Source organism: Agelaius tricolor, unplaced genomic scaffold (genome assembly GCF_023055355.1).
Source record: "Agelaius tricolor isolate 1412-34295 unplaced genomic scaffold, bAgeTri1.0.p SCAF_2, whole genome shotgun sequence".
NCBI classification, from domain to species: domain Eukaryota; kingdom Metazoa; phylum Chordata; class Aves; order Passeriformes; family Icteridae; genus Agelaius; species Agelaius tricolor.
In genome coordinates this window covers 68,660,868-68,677,902 of record NW_027269262.1, presented here as the reverse complement: position 1 = coordinate 68,677,902, position 17,035 = coordinate 68,660,868, and the positions used below count along the sequence as shown (strand labels likewise).

General features: G+C 38.2%; 1 protein-coding gene across 1 annotated transcript in view; it reads right to left on the bottom strand.

Moving 5' to 3' along the window:
• NUDCD1 (NudC domain containing 1) overlaps positions 1–17,035 on the bottom strand; it is a 38,520-nt gene that overhangs the window by 15,454 nt on the left and 6,031 nt on the right. The window contains exons 2-4 of the mRNA XM_071421358.1: positions 13,611–13,765; positions 3,525–3,710; positions 1,619–1,799 (exon numbers count right to left, since the gene is read on the bottom strand). Coding sequence (XP_071277459.1) covers positions 1,619–1,799; positions 3,525–3,710; positions 13,611–13,765 — 522 coding nt within the window. The remainder of the gene's footprint in view (positions 1–1,618; positions 1,800–3,524; positions 3,711–13,610; positions 13,766–17,035) is intronic.

The window sequence follows — 17,035 nt, the reverse complement described above, 5'->3', positions numbered from 1 at the left end:
ATATTTGTCATAAGTTATAAAACACACAATGTAAAAAAGAATTTTTTATGTAAGTTTACAGTATTAAAAAATAGAATAAAAGTCTGTGTTGGTGCTCTCACGAGTAACAGTCTTCAGTTCTATACTGACAGTGTTACTGATTTAGTTTTTCTTCTAAATTAAAACAGTAATCTTGAGAGGTTTCTTTCTCTTGTTGACTTGCCACAAAAGCATAAGGCAGTTAGCCTCGTGTGGCTTTCTGAGAAATACTTCCATCATCCAAGGTTTCAACAGCAGGAAACAACTAAAGCCACTGAGGGCAACACAGCTGGTGAAAGGTCTGGAAAGAATGTCCTGTCAAGACTAGTTGAGCACTTCAGGCTTGTCTAGTTTGGAGAAAATGAGGCTGAGAGACAACCTCATTGCTGTCTACGGTCTTCTTAGGGAGAGGAAGTGGAGACTGAAATGATGACCTCTTCTTCTTGGTATCCAGTAACAGGACATATTGGGAATGGTTCAAAGCTGCACCAGGTGAGGTTCAGACTGGACATCAAGAACATTTATTTCCTGAGTTAAACACTGGAACAGGTTTCCTTGAGAGATGGTCAAAGCCCCATCTATCAGTGTTTAAGAGGCATTTGGACAATGCTCTTAACAAGGCTTTAACTGGTTAGGCAGTTGGACTAGATGACAGTTTTAAGTCACTTCCAAATGAACTATTCTATTCCATGCTGTTATCCATACTATGTATGTAAGAGATGGAAGAACATTTGGCTAATAACATCACAGTTTGCCTCAACTCTTTAGTTCAACTAGTGAAAGATCTTGTTTATTTCAGTATCAGAATTTTATGTCTTGGAACATAATGAGCAAGACCATATCCGTCATTTCAAGAATGCCTATTAATTTAACCTATACATCTTTAAATCAGTGACACATGGGGTCTTGTATCCTTCATGTAAATCATGATATTTAATGAACATATATATGGTCATATTGAATATATAAATTATAATTTGTAAAACTTTATTAGGATAAAATATTAATTAATAAGTATTAATATACTAACTAATATGTTTTCAATGTGTTGGTCTAAAATTAATGGAATAACTCCATACTCTTATTGGAGGAAAACGTAGAATATGCAGTATTTACTTTTTATGTGACAGGTCTTACATTTATCTCATAATACTTCCAATCCCCTACATCATTAATTGGAAGCTAAAAAAAACCCAACAACAACAGAAAAACCAACCAAAGACCCATATCCAGCTGTACAGTATTTTAAAAAATACTACAGACATTAGTTAGAAATAGTTCCGTATAACCTTGATTGTACAAGACCAAGCTAAACAGAAATTGTATTTCATAACATTCAAGTAAAGTGCTATCTTGTTTTCTTACTATCTTAATGACACCAGTGCAAAACTTTACTTCCTGTTTTCCAAATATCTGTCAAAATTTAGGTCTACAACCAATAACTTGACCTCAAAATATAAGAAAAAATTACCTGTGTATAATCTAAGCTGTGGGAAAGAAATATCAGAACTTGTGGAAAAATAACTTCTAATAAAAAGAATAAAAATATGATTTTTTTTTTAAACATTACTCACCAGTAATATAAATGTAAAACACTTACCCTCTTTTCCTTCTGCAATTGTAACCCATTCCAAAGTAACATGAAATCCACTTCCTTTTGTATCCAGTTCATCTTTTTCTACCCTAAGCAGCAGCACAGCTAGTGAATGCGCATCAGATTTCACAAATGAAACACTGTGTGCTACAATAAATGGACTTCCTAGTTCTTCATTAAACACAATCTAGAAGACAAAAACATAATAAAAAGTCAGACAGTTAAAGCAGGAAGGCTTGCTCTTTTACAGAAAGCAGGGAAGGGTTTCGGTGAATGTCAAATTAGTAACAGTTTGTCTTCCACAAATCTCTCTGCCAACACGAACCCACAAATGTCACACATTTCTGGTTCCTCCTTCTGTGGCTATCAAGCTACTGTACTGAAATGTTTTTAAACATTATTGTTTATATTGAACAGCCATTATAAGAGCCCATTAAACAAAGCACAAAGATCCCCAAACCTATCTGCATTGTGGCTGTTTAGCACTGCAATAAACAGAGGTACAGCAACTGATGAGAACAAGAGGGTCCATAAACATTGCCTATCAACTGGGCCAACAGTCTCACATTCAAGATGAAAATGGAGGCATTTCCCCAAGGCTCTCACTAGTTCTCTAGATAGTTCAACATTCTGAAAATCTTTGTAGACCTTGACATGTGGAAAGAAGAAGACATAAAGGTCCAAAGCATCACTGCCAGTGTTCAATCACCAAATGTGCCATTATTTAGCTTTGCAAGAGATCCCATTTTCCTCCTCTATAAAGTAAGAAACAAAAGGCTATAATGAAATGAAGGAGAATAATATTCATGTTCAGGAGAAGCTAGGGTAAAAGTTCTTGAATTTTTATTTATGTACATGGATTGGAAAAGTCCCTCCAATATTTGAATTAGGTAGGCAGAATAACTATTACTGTCATACTGAAAGGCTATTAGGCACCAGTGTGAATATAAAATGTCATTAATGATGGGCTTAAAGTTATAAATTTTATTAATTAATAAAAATTATTTATATAATATGAAAATTATTTTATTAATTTTATACAGAAGGACTCCATATCTTATAGCATGAAACATTTGGTACCTATAGCTGGAAGTTTTAAATCTAAAAACCACGTATTCCAGCTTTTTTTCAAAAAGTACTCATTCAGCAAAAAACTGAAGATAAAAACAAAATTAATCCAAACAACAGAGAAGAAGAAAATAAGCATTATTTGCTAGAAGATTAACACATGAAAATGAAAGAACAAAAGAAAGGATAAATTACAAAGAATTAAAGTTGCAGCAGTTGAATGAGTATAGACTCAATCTGGCTGTTGTTACTGAAACCTGATAAAGTTTGAGGATTTATAGGGTTGTGATATTACTCTAAACAACTCTAAACCACTGCATGCTGTACATACTCAACAAGTCAATTTAAATGACAGAATCTCAAATATAAACCTTGTATTTTTGTTACACTGACAACTTCAATGTAACTTATTTATGTGTCAGCATTCTCACACAGAATAAAAACCAGATGGTATTTATTACTAAGGATCTAAAAAAAGGATGATTAATTTCCTTTACTGAACTCTCAAAAGACATAGAGAAAGGAGCTAATCCATCATGTTGAAATCTTCCACTCTAATATATACACCTATGTTTCTGTCAATACTAAAACATCTGTGGTTTCTTAGGAAACTACCCTCTAGTAGAGAAATGGATACAAAATGCAGGCACTTTTTACCAGATTCATCTTCATAAACAAAAAGGAACTAACCACAGACCATGAGACTCACAGCTTCAGGTAGAAATGTAACAATTGTATTTGCTGTGTCCAAGCAGGATAATGAATATCATTATTAATGCAGCTAAATAACTTTGACAGGTATATATCTACAGTTCCTAAATATATTATTTATTGCAGGACATACCTCCCACTTTTCAGATGCACTGCTTCCACGCTTGCCTGATTTAATTAAATACAGTCTTCCTGTACCATCAGAAAGGGTAACCCACGTGGAGGATGAGAAATGCATTGAGGCACAAAGGCGATTATCACACGCAGTCAAGTCTGTAGGTAGCCTGAAAACTTCTCTTGGTTTTTGTAGAGCAGTGTCCTATAAACAAACAGTCATGAACTAAGACTTTATGAAGTATTTATTGATTTCAGTAAATATTACAGGCAAATTAAGAATAATAATCTCAGTAGCAATGTACCAGTTTTGTGCATCATTGAGCATATTTGGAAAAAAGTGGGCAGCAAACATAATTCCCACTTAATGTGGAAAAGGTGGTGCAAAGTCATCAAATTTACTTCTATGAGTGTTTTCTAACTGGTATTTCAGACCTCTTTTTCTTCAATTTTAAGCAGTAATTATATTTTGCATTAGAAAACGCTTTTATTTTCCCTTAGCATTCCTGTATAATAATCACTTACCTCAAATAATTCTAGTCCCAGGAAAAATGTGGAGACTTAAAAAGAAATGAAAGCCACAGAATTGTACTCAAACTAATACATAAAACTCACCTGTAAATTTAAAATAATTTTAGCTTATTCTGTTGCACAACTGTCAAATATAATTTCTCAGCTTTTCTAGGGTTTTTATTTTCACTTCATTCATTAAGTTAAGAGAAGTAACACCTATGATTAGCCAGCAACGAAAAGCTGTGCTAATTCCTACCACATTTTCAAATAACTTTTCTATCACATTATTATTATTATACTATGGAATTAAATCCAGTTGGTGGCCAGTCATGAATGGTGTTCCCCAGGTCTTAGTATTGGGGTCAGTCCTGTCTAATATTTCTATCAATCATCTGCATGAGAGATTTGAGGGTACCCTCACTGAGTTTGCAAAAGGCACCAAGCTGGGCAGGAGTGTTGATCTGCTGGAGGGTATTAAGGCTCTGCAGAGGGATCTGGATAGGCTGGACTGATGGGCCAAGGCCAATGGTATGAGGGTCAATATAGAAAAGTTCTGGGCCCTGTCCTTGGGTCACAACCCCAGGCAGCAGCACAGGATGGTGGCAGAGTGGCTGGAAAGCTGCCCAGTGGAAAAGGACCAGGAGTGCTGGTCAATAGCATCTGAACATAAGCCAGTGTGTGCCCAGGTGACCAAGAAGGCCAATGGCATCCTGGCCTGTTTCAGAAATAGTGTGGCCAGCAGGATTAGAGAAGTGACTGTCCCTCTATGCTGGGCGCTGGTGAGGCTGCACCTCAGGTCCTGGGTTTAGGTTTCAACCCCCCATTACAAGGAACACACTGAGGGGCTGAAGTGTGTCCAGAGAAGGGCAATGGAGCTGTGAAGGATCTGGAGGAGCACAAGTCCTATGAGGAGCAGAGCAGCTGAGGGAGCTGGGATTGTTTCGCCTGGAGAAAAGAAGGTTCAGGGGGGACATTATGGTTCTCTACAACAACCTGAACAGAGGTTGTAGCCAGGTAAAGGTTGGTCTCTTCTCACTAATAACAAGTGACAGGACAAGAGGCAATGTCCTCAAGTTGCTCCAACAGAGGCTTAGATGATATTAAGAAAAATTTCCTCAACAGAAGGAAACAACCCTATAAAACAGGCTGCCCAGGGTAGTTGGTGCAAGCAGTCACCATCAAAGAATATATTTCAAAGATGTGTGGACATGGCACTTAGGGACACAGTTTAGTGATGGACTTAGCAGTGCTGGTGACTGGTGGGACTGAATGATCCTAAAAAGCTTTTTCAACCTAAACAATTCTACAATTCTACTACATGTCATGACAGGGTTATCTGGCATCCTGTTGCAGTGCCACACTGCAAGCTGAACTACAGATAACTTTTGAGCAGGAATAAACAGAGACACTATGGTAAACAAATTGTGCAGATGACATAATTCTTCAGTGAACAATCAAGACGTACACATTTTTTAAAAATTATGCATACCACTACATTTTACAAAAAAAAAATCAATTATTTCCTACTCTGTAATGTTACACAAATCAGCTTGATTCAGTAACAGTGCAAAATGGATGTTAGATTAACAATTTCATCTATATTTCTAGTAATTGTTCCCATAAGTCTTGCTTTAGTTCTGTGTGGTGTTCTTAATTTCCTGATAATTCTAACAGAAAAAAAAAACCTGCTTTCATGCTGAAAATTGGATTTCCAACTGTTTTCATTAAGTACAGTGGTATGTCTTCCAGCCTATCTTTTAGGATTATTCTTTATCTTCAGCCTTCACTCTCACATACAGCTCTTTCTTTGCTGAATAAGGCTTTGTGACCGACTTTCTGCTCATTATTTGGCTAATGGAATGTCAGCCCTGCTGCTGCCTGCTTAGGATTAAGATTTACCCCCATTTTTTGTGTTGAAGTAATCTCTGAATACCCAAGAGGCTTGTTAGGTTAAAAGAAAACTCTAACAAAATCTTTATGATTTGAAAATAATTTGGTGTCACAGTTTAAAAAACAGTCAGGACATGCTTTATTAGCAATACAGCTTGATAAGCTACTTATGAAGTAGATCAGGCGGCAGTATTAAGAGCACAAACAAAATATTCTCACAGAAAAATAGAAGATGGAAACTGGACATTCAGCCACATCACAGTCACATCTCTATAATGTGTTAAATAACTGAAATAGAACTTAATCATTTGAAGTTTTTCAACTGAACTAAGAAGCTATTAAATAAGATGGGCTGGCAGTCTGTCACAAATGGGGTCCCTCAGGGATTGACACCAGGCCCCACACACTGAACATCTTCATAAGGTACCTGGATGATAGGATTGAAAGCACCCTCACCCTGTTTGCTGATGACACTAAACCAGGTGATGAGGTAGACGTGTACCTACAAGGGAAACACATGTGGCACAGAGAGCCAGAGAGCCTGGAAGAGTGGGGCAGCAACAACACTGGGAAAATAAGCAAAGACAAGCATGGTCCTGCACCTGGAATGGAACAACCAGAGAGCTCAGAACAGGCCAGGACCCGTGTGGCTGGGAGAAGCCTTGATGAAGGGGACCTGAGGGATACAGGATAACAAGCTGATCATGAGCCAGCAGGGCAATGCTGCAGCACCAAAGGTAAACTGGATCCTGGGCTGCACAAGTATAACTATGCACAAGTATAACTAGCAGAGATAAGAAATGTGATCATCCCACTCTACCCAGTGGTTGTCAGGCCCCACCTGGAGTAATGGTGAAAGAAGACATGGAGAGATTGGAAAAGGTGCAAAGGACAGCCATGAACACCATCAAATGACTGGAGAATCTCTCCTGTGTGAGAAGATTGAAGGAGTTAGGCTTCGTCTCCCTGGAGAAGATTCAGGGGAGATCTCATCATCAGTGTTCCAGGACAGCCACAAAGAGATCAGGAGCTCTCTCTTCACAAAAAGCCACGTAGAGAAGACAAGGGACAACAGCTAAAAGTTGCATTAGAAGAGGTTTCATCTAGACATAAGAGAAATTTTTATAATGAGAACAATCAGTGACTGGAACAACCTCCCCAGGGACATGGCAGAAATTCTACCACTGGAGTTTTTCAAGACAGAACTGGACAGAGTGTTTGATAACCTCATCTAGGCTCCTTTTGCCATGAAAGCTTGGACTACAGGATCTTTTGAGATCCCTTCATCTGGGCTGTTCTAAGATTCTAAACTAAACAAAAAATATATTTAAAAAATCCAAACTCACACCATATTCACCACCTTACTGATTCATAGACTGCAGAATCTGATCTGCAGTCTTCAAAGACGTCTTCCAGTAGTAACAAAGAAAAACAATTCCTGTTCTTTCCTGTATCTTTGGGGGAACATTTCTCAGGAAGTTATGGTTGTTTCCCCTAATTTACAGAGTGTTTTTTATATATATGTATCATATATGAAACAAAATTAGATAAAACAGGTTTCACAGGTATTTTACAAGCTAGTGTACCCACATGTATTTGAACAATAAAATTATTTCTGAAAAAAAAGAGGTGCCTGACCGACCTTTAGAGATAATCCATTTTTAAACCACATCTATCTTCTTAATCCAACAACAAATAGACCATGTTGAAAACATAAAAAATGGTTATAGAAGCAATGAAACTATATTTTGTTTTATTTTACTAGGCTCATTTCCAGTCAGTTGATCTACAATTATTTCTGAAGGTCCACAAATCAGAAACCTCTGTTTAACAAGAGGGAAATTCTTCCCTCATTACTAAAAATCAGCATTGCTGTCACTAAGATGAAAATATATTTACAAAGAAATGTACTTGTAAAAATAGAAAAACAAAATTTAAAAATATTGCAGGGATAGTTTTGAAGATATTGACACGTATGTAAAAGGAAGCACAAACAGAAGCATACTTTTGTATTGACAACCTAGGTGGGAAACAAGTAATTTTTGATTCTGTGACACAAAATGTTTCTTAGTCTCAGGTCCATCTTTAACATAGTACGGCATGAGACTAAGAAACAGCAGTGAAAACATTCAAGATTAAAACTATCTCTCATTATAGACCTCCAATATTTAGCCACAAATCATTTAAACATCTTCTGTCCTTCTATTTTCACTCAATCAGTAGCTTGGGGGAAATAATCTACTTCTAGCAAAAGAAACTTACTCATTCTGCTCTGAAATAAGGCAGGCAAAAATAGACATACACAGGACCATCTCCAAAAGAGTCCTTTGCACTTGGGCACGTGAATGCAACACAGAGAGAGCACACTGTGCATGCAAAGCGTGCAGTGGCCTCATTTATTAAGAATCCTGCCTTCAAGGGCATTTCATAACATTCCTATTTTCCAGATGTTAGTAAAATCAGATGTGCATTTAACATATGCTGAAAGGTAAGCAAGAGAAACTGCATTTGGGTAAGTACCATTTTAATAAGCAAGAGCAAAAAAAGACCAGATAACAAACAGATAGCCTGCCTTTTGGGCCTACTTAAATTCATATTAGAGATTACTGTGTGCTACAAGAAGATTATGAAACCTGCAATGGAAAATTCACAAATTTTTAATTATTAGAAGCATTCAGGGTCAGTTTGTGGTGTCAGCTGTATCCCTACACCCCCTGGACTTTTCTGCTAATTTATAACACATTCAGAAAGGGAGAATGAAAGAATTAAAAGGAAAAAACCCAAACAAACCAAAACCACAACCCAAACACATATCACACAATCATGAGATACAATAAATTTTGGCTTCCTCATATTTTATTTAATTTTTAGATTTCACTGAAAGGCATTTTTTTTCCTATGAAGTAGAAAAGTTTTCCATTGTAACTAGCAATGATTACTGAGCCTAGGAAAAAAAAAGTCAAAATCCTGTGTATCTTATCACAGAAAGAGGAAGCATCATTCCTCTTAACAGTGACTATAGGGCTATACTGTATAACATTACAAAAGATCACACTTTTGTCAGCCTTCAAGTGAATTTTAACAGTAAGCTTCAAATAGTTTTGGATGCAATTAAAATAAAAAATTATCAACGACCTAATCTTCTAAAGATCACATCAGATTCATCAGCATTGAGCGGGAATTTTCAGAACTCAATCTCCTAAAAATGAAAAACGATCTTTACTACAAAGCCTTAAAAATTTCCTTTCAATAGGCAAGAAAGGAAATAATCTTCTTCACAACCTTTCTGTTCACTAATTTAACTTTAGGCATTTATAAGAACAGTCTCTAATCTCATTTTGACAATGAAAAGGATGGACTTCCTTGAAGATGAAACAAAACCTCCTATCAATCTCATTGTGTCAGATTAGAATCCCATTGTGTCAGATTAGCTTTTTGACTGAGTTTCTTTGTTCACTAGGTGGTTAACTGGGGTAATAGTAACTCCCTGCTTTAGAAGCATGAGGGGATGGTGAGAGTCTGTAGCCATGTATTATAACAGCAAGAACTGGCTAAAACAACTCAGCACTGCTCAGACATTGGTCAGTGCTGGTGAGCAACTGTATTGTCCATCACTTTTTTTTCCCTTGGTTTATTTCTCTCTCTTTCACTATAATTATTACTTTTGTTGTTGTTATTATTATATTTTGCTTTATGTAACTTGTTAAACTGTTCTTACCTCAATCTGTGGGTTTTACCTTTTCTGGTTCTCCTTCCCATCCTACTGGGGATGGAGGAGCAGCAGTGAGCAAGCAGCTGCATTGTACTTAGTTGTCAGCTGGGGTTAAATGACAATACTGTATAAACATGAGATATTTTATAAAATATTTAAAATAAAAATTCATTTTTTCAAGGAAATAACTGGGAATGAGAAAGGAATAAAGGAATAAAAAAGAAAGGAAAAAATAAAAGCTGTAAGTCATACGGCAATTCCCACAAAGTAGAAATAAAAAATACAAGACTATGTTTTTATGAAACATCAAAATATCTAGGCATTTGACACATCTCTTTCACTGAAAAAAAGAATGAATACCCAGCATTCTGAATAACAAGGAGACATGCATTTAACACCGTGAAACACAACAGTGAAAGATTTTGTTGTTCTCTGTCAGCTTTCTTATTCTGACTTGTTTGAAATAGAATTCCCACATTGTGTCTGGTGCCACAGAACAGTTGTTCTGAATTGAAGTTAACTGAAAGTTACAGAAACAGTATTCCATAGCTAATTCTTATTGGAAATTAAAGAGATGAAAATATATATATCATTAAGGATTTTAATTAGGTGTGAAAAGAGTTCCTATTGCCACAATTTTTCAATTTGTTTATCTGAGCATAAAAAGAAACTAAGTTGTCTTTGCAAGAAGAACTTTAAGGTCAAGAAACCAAGTCCAACTGCTTAAGGAGAAAACTTTGAATGCTTTGCAGCTATACTGGAATGCTACAAACACCAAGCAATCAACAAAGTTGCATAAAAACCTTGACCAATTAAAAAATCTCAAGTCAGTAATCCTGTCACTACCCTGCCCATTGGGTGTTTAAAGCAAAGTATTGATTGCTGCTGGCATACCTAATGAAAAAAGTCCAACAGCTGTAACAGGAGAAGGTTAAAGCTATTATACAGTATTTCCAGCCAAGTTAAAAGTAAGAATTTCCTCAATCTGGTATAAAAAACCCACCTGAATACTCATCCATCAACACAGAAGAACTGCTTGTGTTGATCACTTTTCTTTTTTCAATTATGTGTGATTTTGAGCAAGTGGCAAGGTGTTATATATGCACTTCTTTTCCTTCACAGATGACATCTTTTTAAACACCGAAGTTGCAGGGATAATTCATGATATATGATAACCAACACACTGTCATATTAGAATCAAAGCTGCAACCAAAATAAGAAATAGAACTAGAAATAATGTTGTGCTAGAAAGTCTATGTGCCCTTTCACTCTAATTTTAGGATGAACTCATCACCCTGTTCCATCTTCTGTTTTAAAGAAGACTGACATTAATTTTAATTGTAAGCTGTACTTGTCCAAAACCAATGCTATTTTTAATATACATTTGACTAATATATGGCTGGGCACATTTGTAATGAGACACCTTGTTGACGTTTCTGAACACAAATTCAAAGGAATTATTCATATGCAAACATGCTTCCTTTACAAAACAGAACAGTATCAGGTATTAGGACACAAGATGGTGTCTATTTATCTCACAGCTTAATCAGTTTTATTTTCCCCTTCAGGTGGAACCAAAACTTGTGACTGCCAGATATTAATCAAATGCCATTACCTTGAAATAGGTCCTAGAGAAGGATATTTCTTGTCTCAATTTATAGGCTGCTGTAAAATCTTTTATCTGCCAAGAACTAGATTTACACACCTAGTGCCCTCTGCCCTCCCTCTGCAGGCAGAGGAGACCTGCAGGGGTGGCCTCAGTGGGGAGGGGCCAGGGCTGCCCAGTGCACATACAGCCACTTCCAGCTGGCTCCACTGGACTCTCCATTGCAGAAAGTTGAGCTTGCAGCTAAGCCAATGGTGTGGAACAGAGGTTTGCCTGCAGCCCTTGGAGCAGACCACGGAAAAGCAGGCTGTCCTCCTGAAACCCACAGGGGACAGATATCCACACTGTTGCTCAAGCACAGTGGAGCAAGTACAAGTTTCTGAACAATGGAGCTTGTTCCTGGTACAAGCTTTGTCTGACCTTCTTTCTCATCATCCTACACTAGTCCTGACTGGCAATAAATTAAATAATTTTCCCCAAAGTCAAGTCTGTTTTGCCCATCATGGTAACTGGTAAGTGATCTCCCTGGTTTTATCCTCATCCACAAGCTTTTCTCTAATTTTTTCTTGCCAACTTGTTGAATAGGGGGAGTGAGAGAGTGTTTGGGTGGGCATCCAGCAGCAAACCACGGTTAACCAACCTCAAAGGATAAAACAAAAAATGAGATTATGACAAGCCACTGTTAAGGCTTTCTTTTAGCTGTTTCTCCTAGGAATCCAGATGATCTCAAAAGTTTTGGAAGAAGTCCTAGAAGATTATTTTGTAACAGTACGAGTCTGCCAAAGTCTCCAACTGCTATATACTATGAAAAGGAAAGGAATATTTGGCACCTTCAGTTCTCACCCTACACCATGCTCTGGAAACCTTTATTTCCTGAAAATCTAAAACTACAGTTTCAGAATTTTTCTTAGTTTAGTCCCGACCTAGTAATTTCTGTCCCCAGAACCTTGCACAGGCTAAGCCACATGCTCTCAAAAATCCACACACAGCCTTGTGGTTTCTTTTGTCTGACAGGGTTACGAGTCAAACTCAGGTAGTATGACAATAGGCATCCTCCTTTCCACACAGTCTTTTCTTTCTTAATGCCCAAGCACTACAACTGTATGTGCCAGACACATGGTGTCCATAGAACCATGTCCTTCCCTCTCTGAAAGGAAGTATAGTTTTGTAAAGGAAATGAAACCACCCAAGCATTAAAATGGCTTAAAGAATTGCTGATTACTTAGGACCATCAGTATAAAAGCAGAAATTTCAGACTTGGTCAGCTTGCTTACACTATTTCAACTTCCCTCACGGCCACCAGCATCTTTTTGCCTCCAAAAATGATGTCTAGATTAAGCATTTCTAATTCTAACATACATACAATGACTGGGTTTTCAAGCTAGCAAACAAACATCAAGAAATACCAGGGAGAAAGAGAAAAGCAACTAGAAAAAAAGCATCTCCCTTTCCTTCAGCTTGTCATCATGCCCATCTTGCCCAGAATGGAAGCAGATGCACCACTATGTAGAAGCCTAAAAGAAAAGAGCTAATGTGTATGTCTCCAGCAGTGATAGCCATAGGCTGTGGACTCAACCAAGGTTTGTTGGCAATAACACACTGTAAGAAAGAACAGGATGTGGCTGGAGACAGGGATCACACAAAGGTAAGACAGCACTTCTCTGGGACAAATGTCCTTGTTCTGGCTCCTAGAGATAAGCACAGCACAGTACAACATGCATATAGGAACAATGTGGAGAAGTGGATGTGGATATGGACTGCAGGGGGAAGATATCACCACCAGAGACCCCCTAAGCCCTCCAACCTATTTCCAGAAGGGACTGAAAGAACAAACTTCACATGATAACTAACGTGTGTAGAAAGTGAGTCACCTATTTTCCAAGTGGAGAAACTGACCCATAAACAAGTACCCCCACCAAGCCCAGGCAGCACCTCCAGGACCCTGAACATCTCATCAGCCCACTGCTCTGTGTTTGTACTAGGAGCTCAGGGACTAACATTTCAATTTCCATACCAAATGTGTAACTCACTAAAAAACCTCTGTAAGCTTTTTTGAACCCTCTGGCTTTTGTTTTTCCTTTTGGCCACAAGCATCTTCAACTCCTGAGTGCTCCTGTTCCCTTAAGCAGGGGTACAGGGCTATTGCAACACACACTGTAGGAACATTAATGCAATATTATTAACATAAAGAAGTCAGAAACTTCACTTAAAATCCTTTTATTCTTCCTTGTGAAATGCATGTTTGTAGAAATATTTTCTACCTATCTTCATGGCAATAGCTTCCCCCAATTTTTGCATTTGGATCCTGCTTGCAGTATTTTCTATCTCATCTGCTCCCATCTTTTCCCAATCCAGTGGTTTAAAAAAAAAGATTTTATTCTTACCAGAGTCACTGACAGATTCATAACCCTTCCAAACTGATCAACATAGTAGACATTATCCTGGTACCAGGAATCAAGGTGAAGATAATTATACATGCCAAAAGCACGCATGTGGTCAAGGGTATATTGATCATCACGAAGCTGCACTTCTGCTACAGCTGGAGGGAAAAGAGAAAGACTATTTTAACAATTATTTATTTACAATTTAGTAATTTAAAGTTCAAACTAATAATTTAAAAATAATTCTTCCATTTTCACTCCATAGGTATGCTTTATTTGAAGAAAAATAAATTATGTATACATAGTTTAAAATTAAACTTGGAAAGCAAGTCATCCACCCTGAAGGCCACTGCAGCAATTTGCTTTGATTATCTCATCACCATTACCATTTACAGTGGCCTGTTGTGGTGGGTTTGCCCTGGCTGGATGCCAGATGCCCACTAAAGCCACCTGGTATGTCACTTCCCTCCTCAGCTGGACAGGGAAGAGAAAACATGAGGCTCACAAGAGAGGATGAGCACAAGGAGAGATCATTCACCTATTACTGTCACAGGCAAAACAGACTCAAGCTGGGGAAATTAGTTTAATTTACTGCCGATCAGACCAGGGTAAAGACAAATAAAACTAAATCTTAAAACACATTCCCCCCCAACCCTCCCTTCTTCCCAGGCTCAACTTCACTCCCACTGGTCACTCTGTCCTCCCCTCTCCAGTGGCACAGGAGACAGAGAATGGAGGTTGAGGTCAGTTCATCGCACCTCTCTGCTTCTCCTTCCTCCTCCTTCTCCTCTTCCCCTGCTCCAGCAAGGAGTCCTTTCCACAGGAGACAATCCTTCACAAACTTTTCTAAGGTGAGTTCTTTCCTGTGGAAAGAACTGCAGTTCATCACAAACTGCTCCAGAGTAGCTCCCTTCGACAGGTCACAGTCCTTCAGGAAAAACTGCACCAGCGTGGGTGCCCAATGGAATCACAAGTCTTGCCACCAAACCTGCTGTGGTGTGGACTCCTCTCCCCATGAGAGATCACAGGTCCTACCTGAAGCCTGCTCCAGCATGGGCTTTCCATGCCATCACAGTCACAGTCAGGTGCATCCACCTGCTCCACCTTTTACAGGCTGCAGGTGCATCTCTGCTCCCCTAGGGGCCTCCATGGGCTGCAGGAGGAGACCACCTGTATCACCATGGTCTCCACCACAGGGGACTCTCTGCCCTGGCATCAGGAGCACCTCTTTCCTCTTCTTCCTCACTGACCTTGGTGTCTGCAGAGTGGTTTCTCTTGCACAGCCTCACTCGTCTCTCTGGCTGCAGTTCTTGTGCAGCAGCTTTTTATACTTTTCCAGTTTACTACCCCAGAGGCACTACCACCATGGCTGATGGGCTCAGCCTTGGCCAGTGTCAGGTCCATGTTGGAGCTGGATGGGATTGGCTCTGTCAGACACGAGGGAAGCTTCCAGCAGCTTCTCACAGAAGCCTTCCCTTGTAGTCCCCCTGTTACCAAAACCTTGCCATGCAAACCCAATACACCTCCACCCTGTCTCTCACCAGCATGTGTTGAGGTCCAATTTATCAAAAACCTTCACAGGATGAAACAAACATCTACACACATGCAACAATGTCAAACCTACTTGGTATTGCAGTAAGGGGAAAAAAGTCTGCTCTATAGTAACTCTAGGAAAACAGCAGCCAAAAGAAATATTCCATATAACCACATGGATTTCATGCTCTTCAATGCTGAGCTACTATACCAACACTTGCAAGGCAAAAGATTAAAACAGTACAAAGCAGAATTAGTTCACAGTAATTACAAAAAAAACCCCAAAAACAAAACCACCAAACAAAATCACAACAAAAATCAAAAGCAAACAAACAACAACCCCCCCACCATGTTCTTAGCACACTCACTGGGGCTGAAATTTCCAGAAATGTCTAAGATTCCATAAAAATTTCAGACTAAGTTTTTCTAATTGAAAGAGGCTGCAAAGAATGGCTATTCAGTAGCCATTCTTGTATCCTAGAATACTGTCTTCTTCAAGGCAAGAAGCACAGTACCTACAGTCATTCACTTAAGCAAGATTTTTCCAAATAGAAAACCTCTACTTAACTATCAGTAATCAGGACTGGATTATTTGTTGAAGACTAACCAGGTTTTTATTTAAATTATGTTCAGCTTTTTTCCTCCTATTCCACACCTCTACAGAGATGCAGCAGCTGTAATCCAAACACCTCAAAATACATTAGCAGAGGTCTAGTCCATTGTTCTGTAAATAGTTTCAGATAGACCAGAACTCCCTTTCATTTCTCCAGTATAGTCAACCCAAGATACTTAGCTTTCCTGCAGGGAACTTACTTTGAACTTCACTGAACAAAACTCCTTTAGGAAGTTACAAGTAAACTGTCAGTCTATGATAATTAATTAGCACTCAAGCCCAGAGTATGTGAAATGCACCTCAAGGCTAATCCTACTCATAGCAGATTGTAGCTCCTAATCTTTCAACTTCTACTTTCTTCCTTTTTCTGCTCAGAAACAGAGAAAATCTATTTCCAGTATTTCACTTCCATCCCACCCCATAACAGGCACCATTCACAACTCTCTGCAGCAGCACTCAGACTTCTGCCTCTTCTTTAGCATCTACTTGAACCCTACTGCAGCAGAAGCAGTTTACTGTGGCAGAATACCAATTCCTGCAAAGAGCAGCTCATTTGGCAGTACCATCAGTGCCATTGCACAGCTATCACAAACTCAGCAACCAGATAATCCCTGTATGGCTCAGAACAGACCCTGTCAGAGACACTGGCTATTAACACAACAGTGGCTTTAGGAAACTATGCAAGATTATGCTGCCTGATTAATAAAAAATCCAGTCATACTATACAAAATGCTTGCAAAATGACAGCGTAATTAGCAATTAGTCTCCTAATCACTGTTGATATTTGCAAACCAGCAGTTTTAATTCCACCCAGATCAAATCATTATTCATATTCACCACACAGGAGGGATTTCTGAACCTCTGCAATTAACAAATTACTGTTCCACAAGCGATGGCCCTTCAAAACAAGCTAGAATATCAACAAAGGAGAAGAAAATACACCTGTCTTAATGGTAAGGACTGCTACCCATTCCAATTCCTACTTTAATTAATTAGAATGTTTTACTCTAAATTACACTGTAAAAATTATAATATATTGTGAAAATGCATTTTAAAGTTGTTTGTGTAATGAAGCTTTATCACAGAGATATTTTTCCCAACACAACAAGAGATGACATGAATGTTTTGTAAACAATTAAAGGCCAAACCAAATATAATCCAGGATAATTATTATCAGTGAAACCAAGCACATATAATCTACTTCTTCTATATTCCTATATCCTACTTCTTGCATATTCCTAATTCCTATGAAATTAGAATATACATGCAGAAACATGTAAAG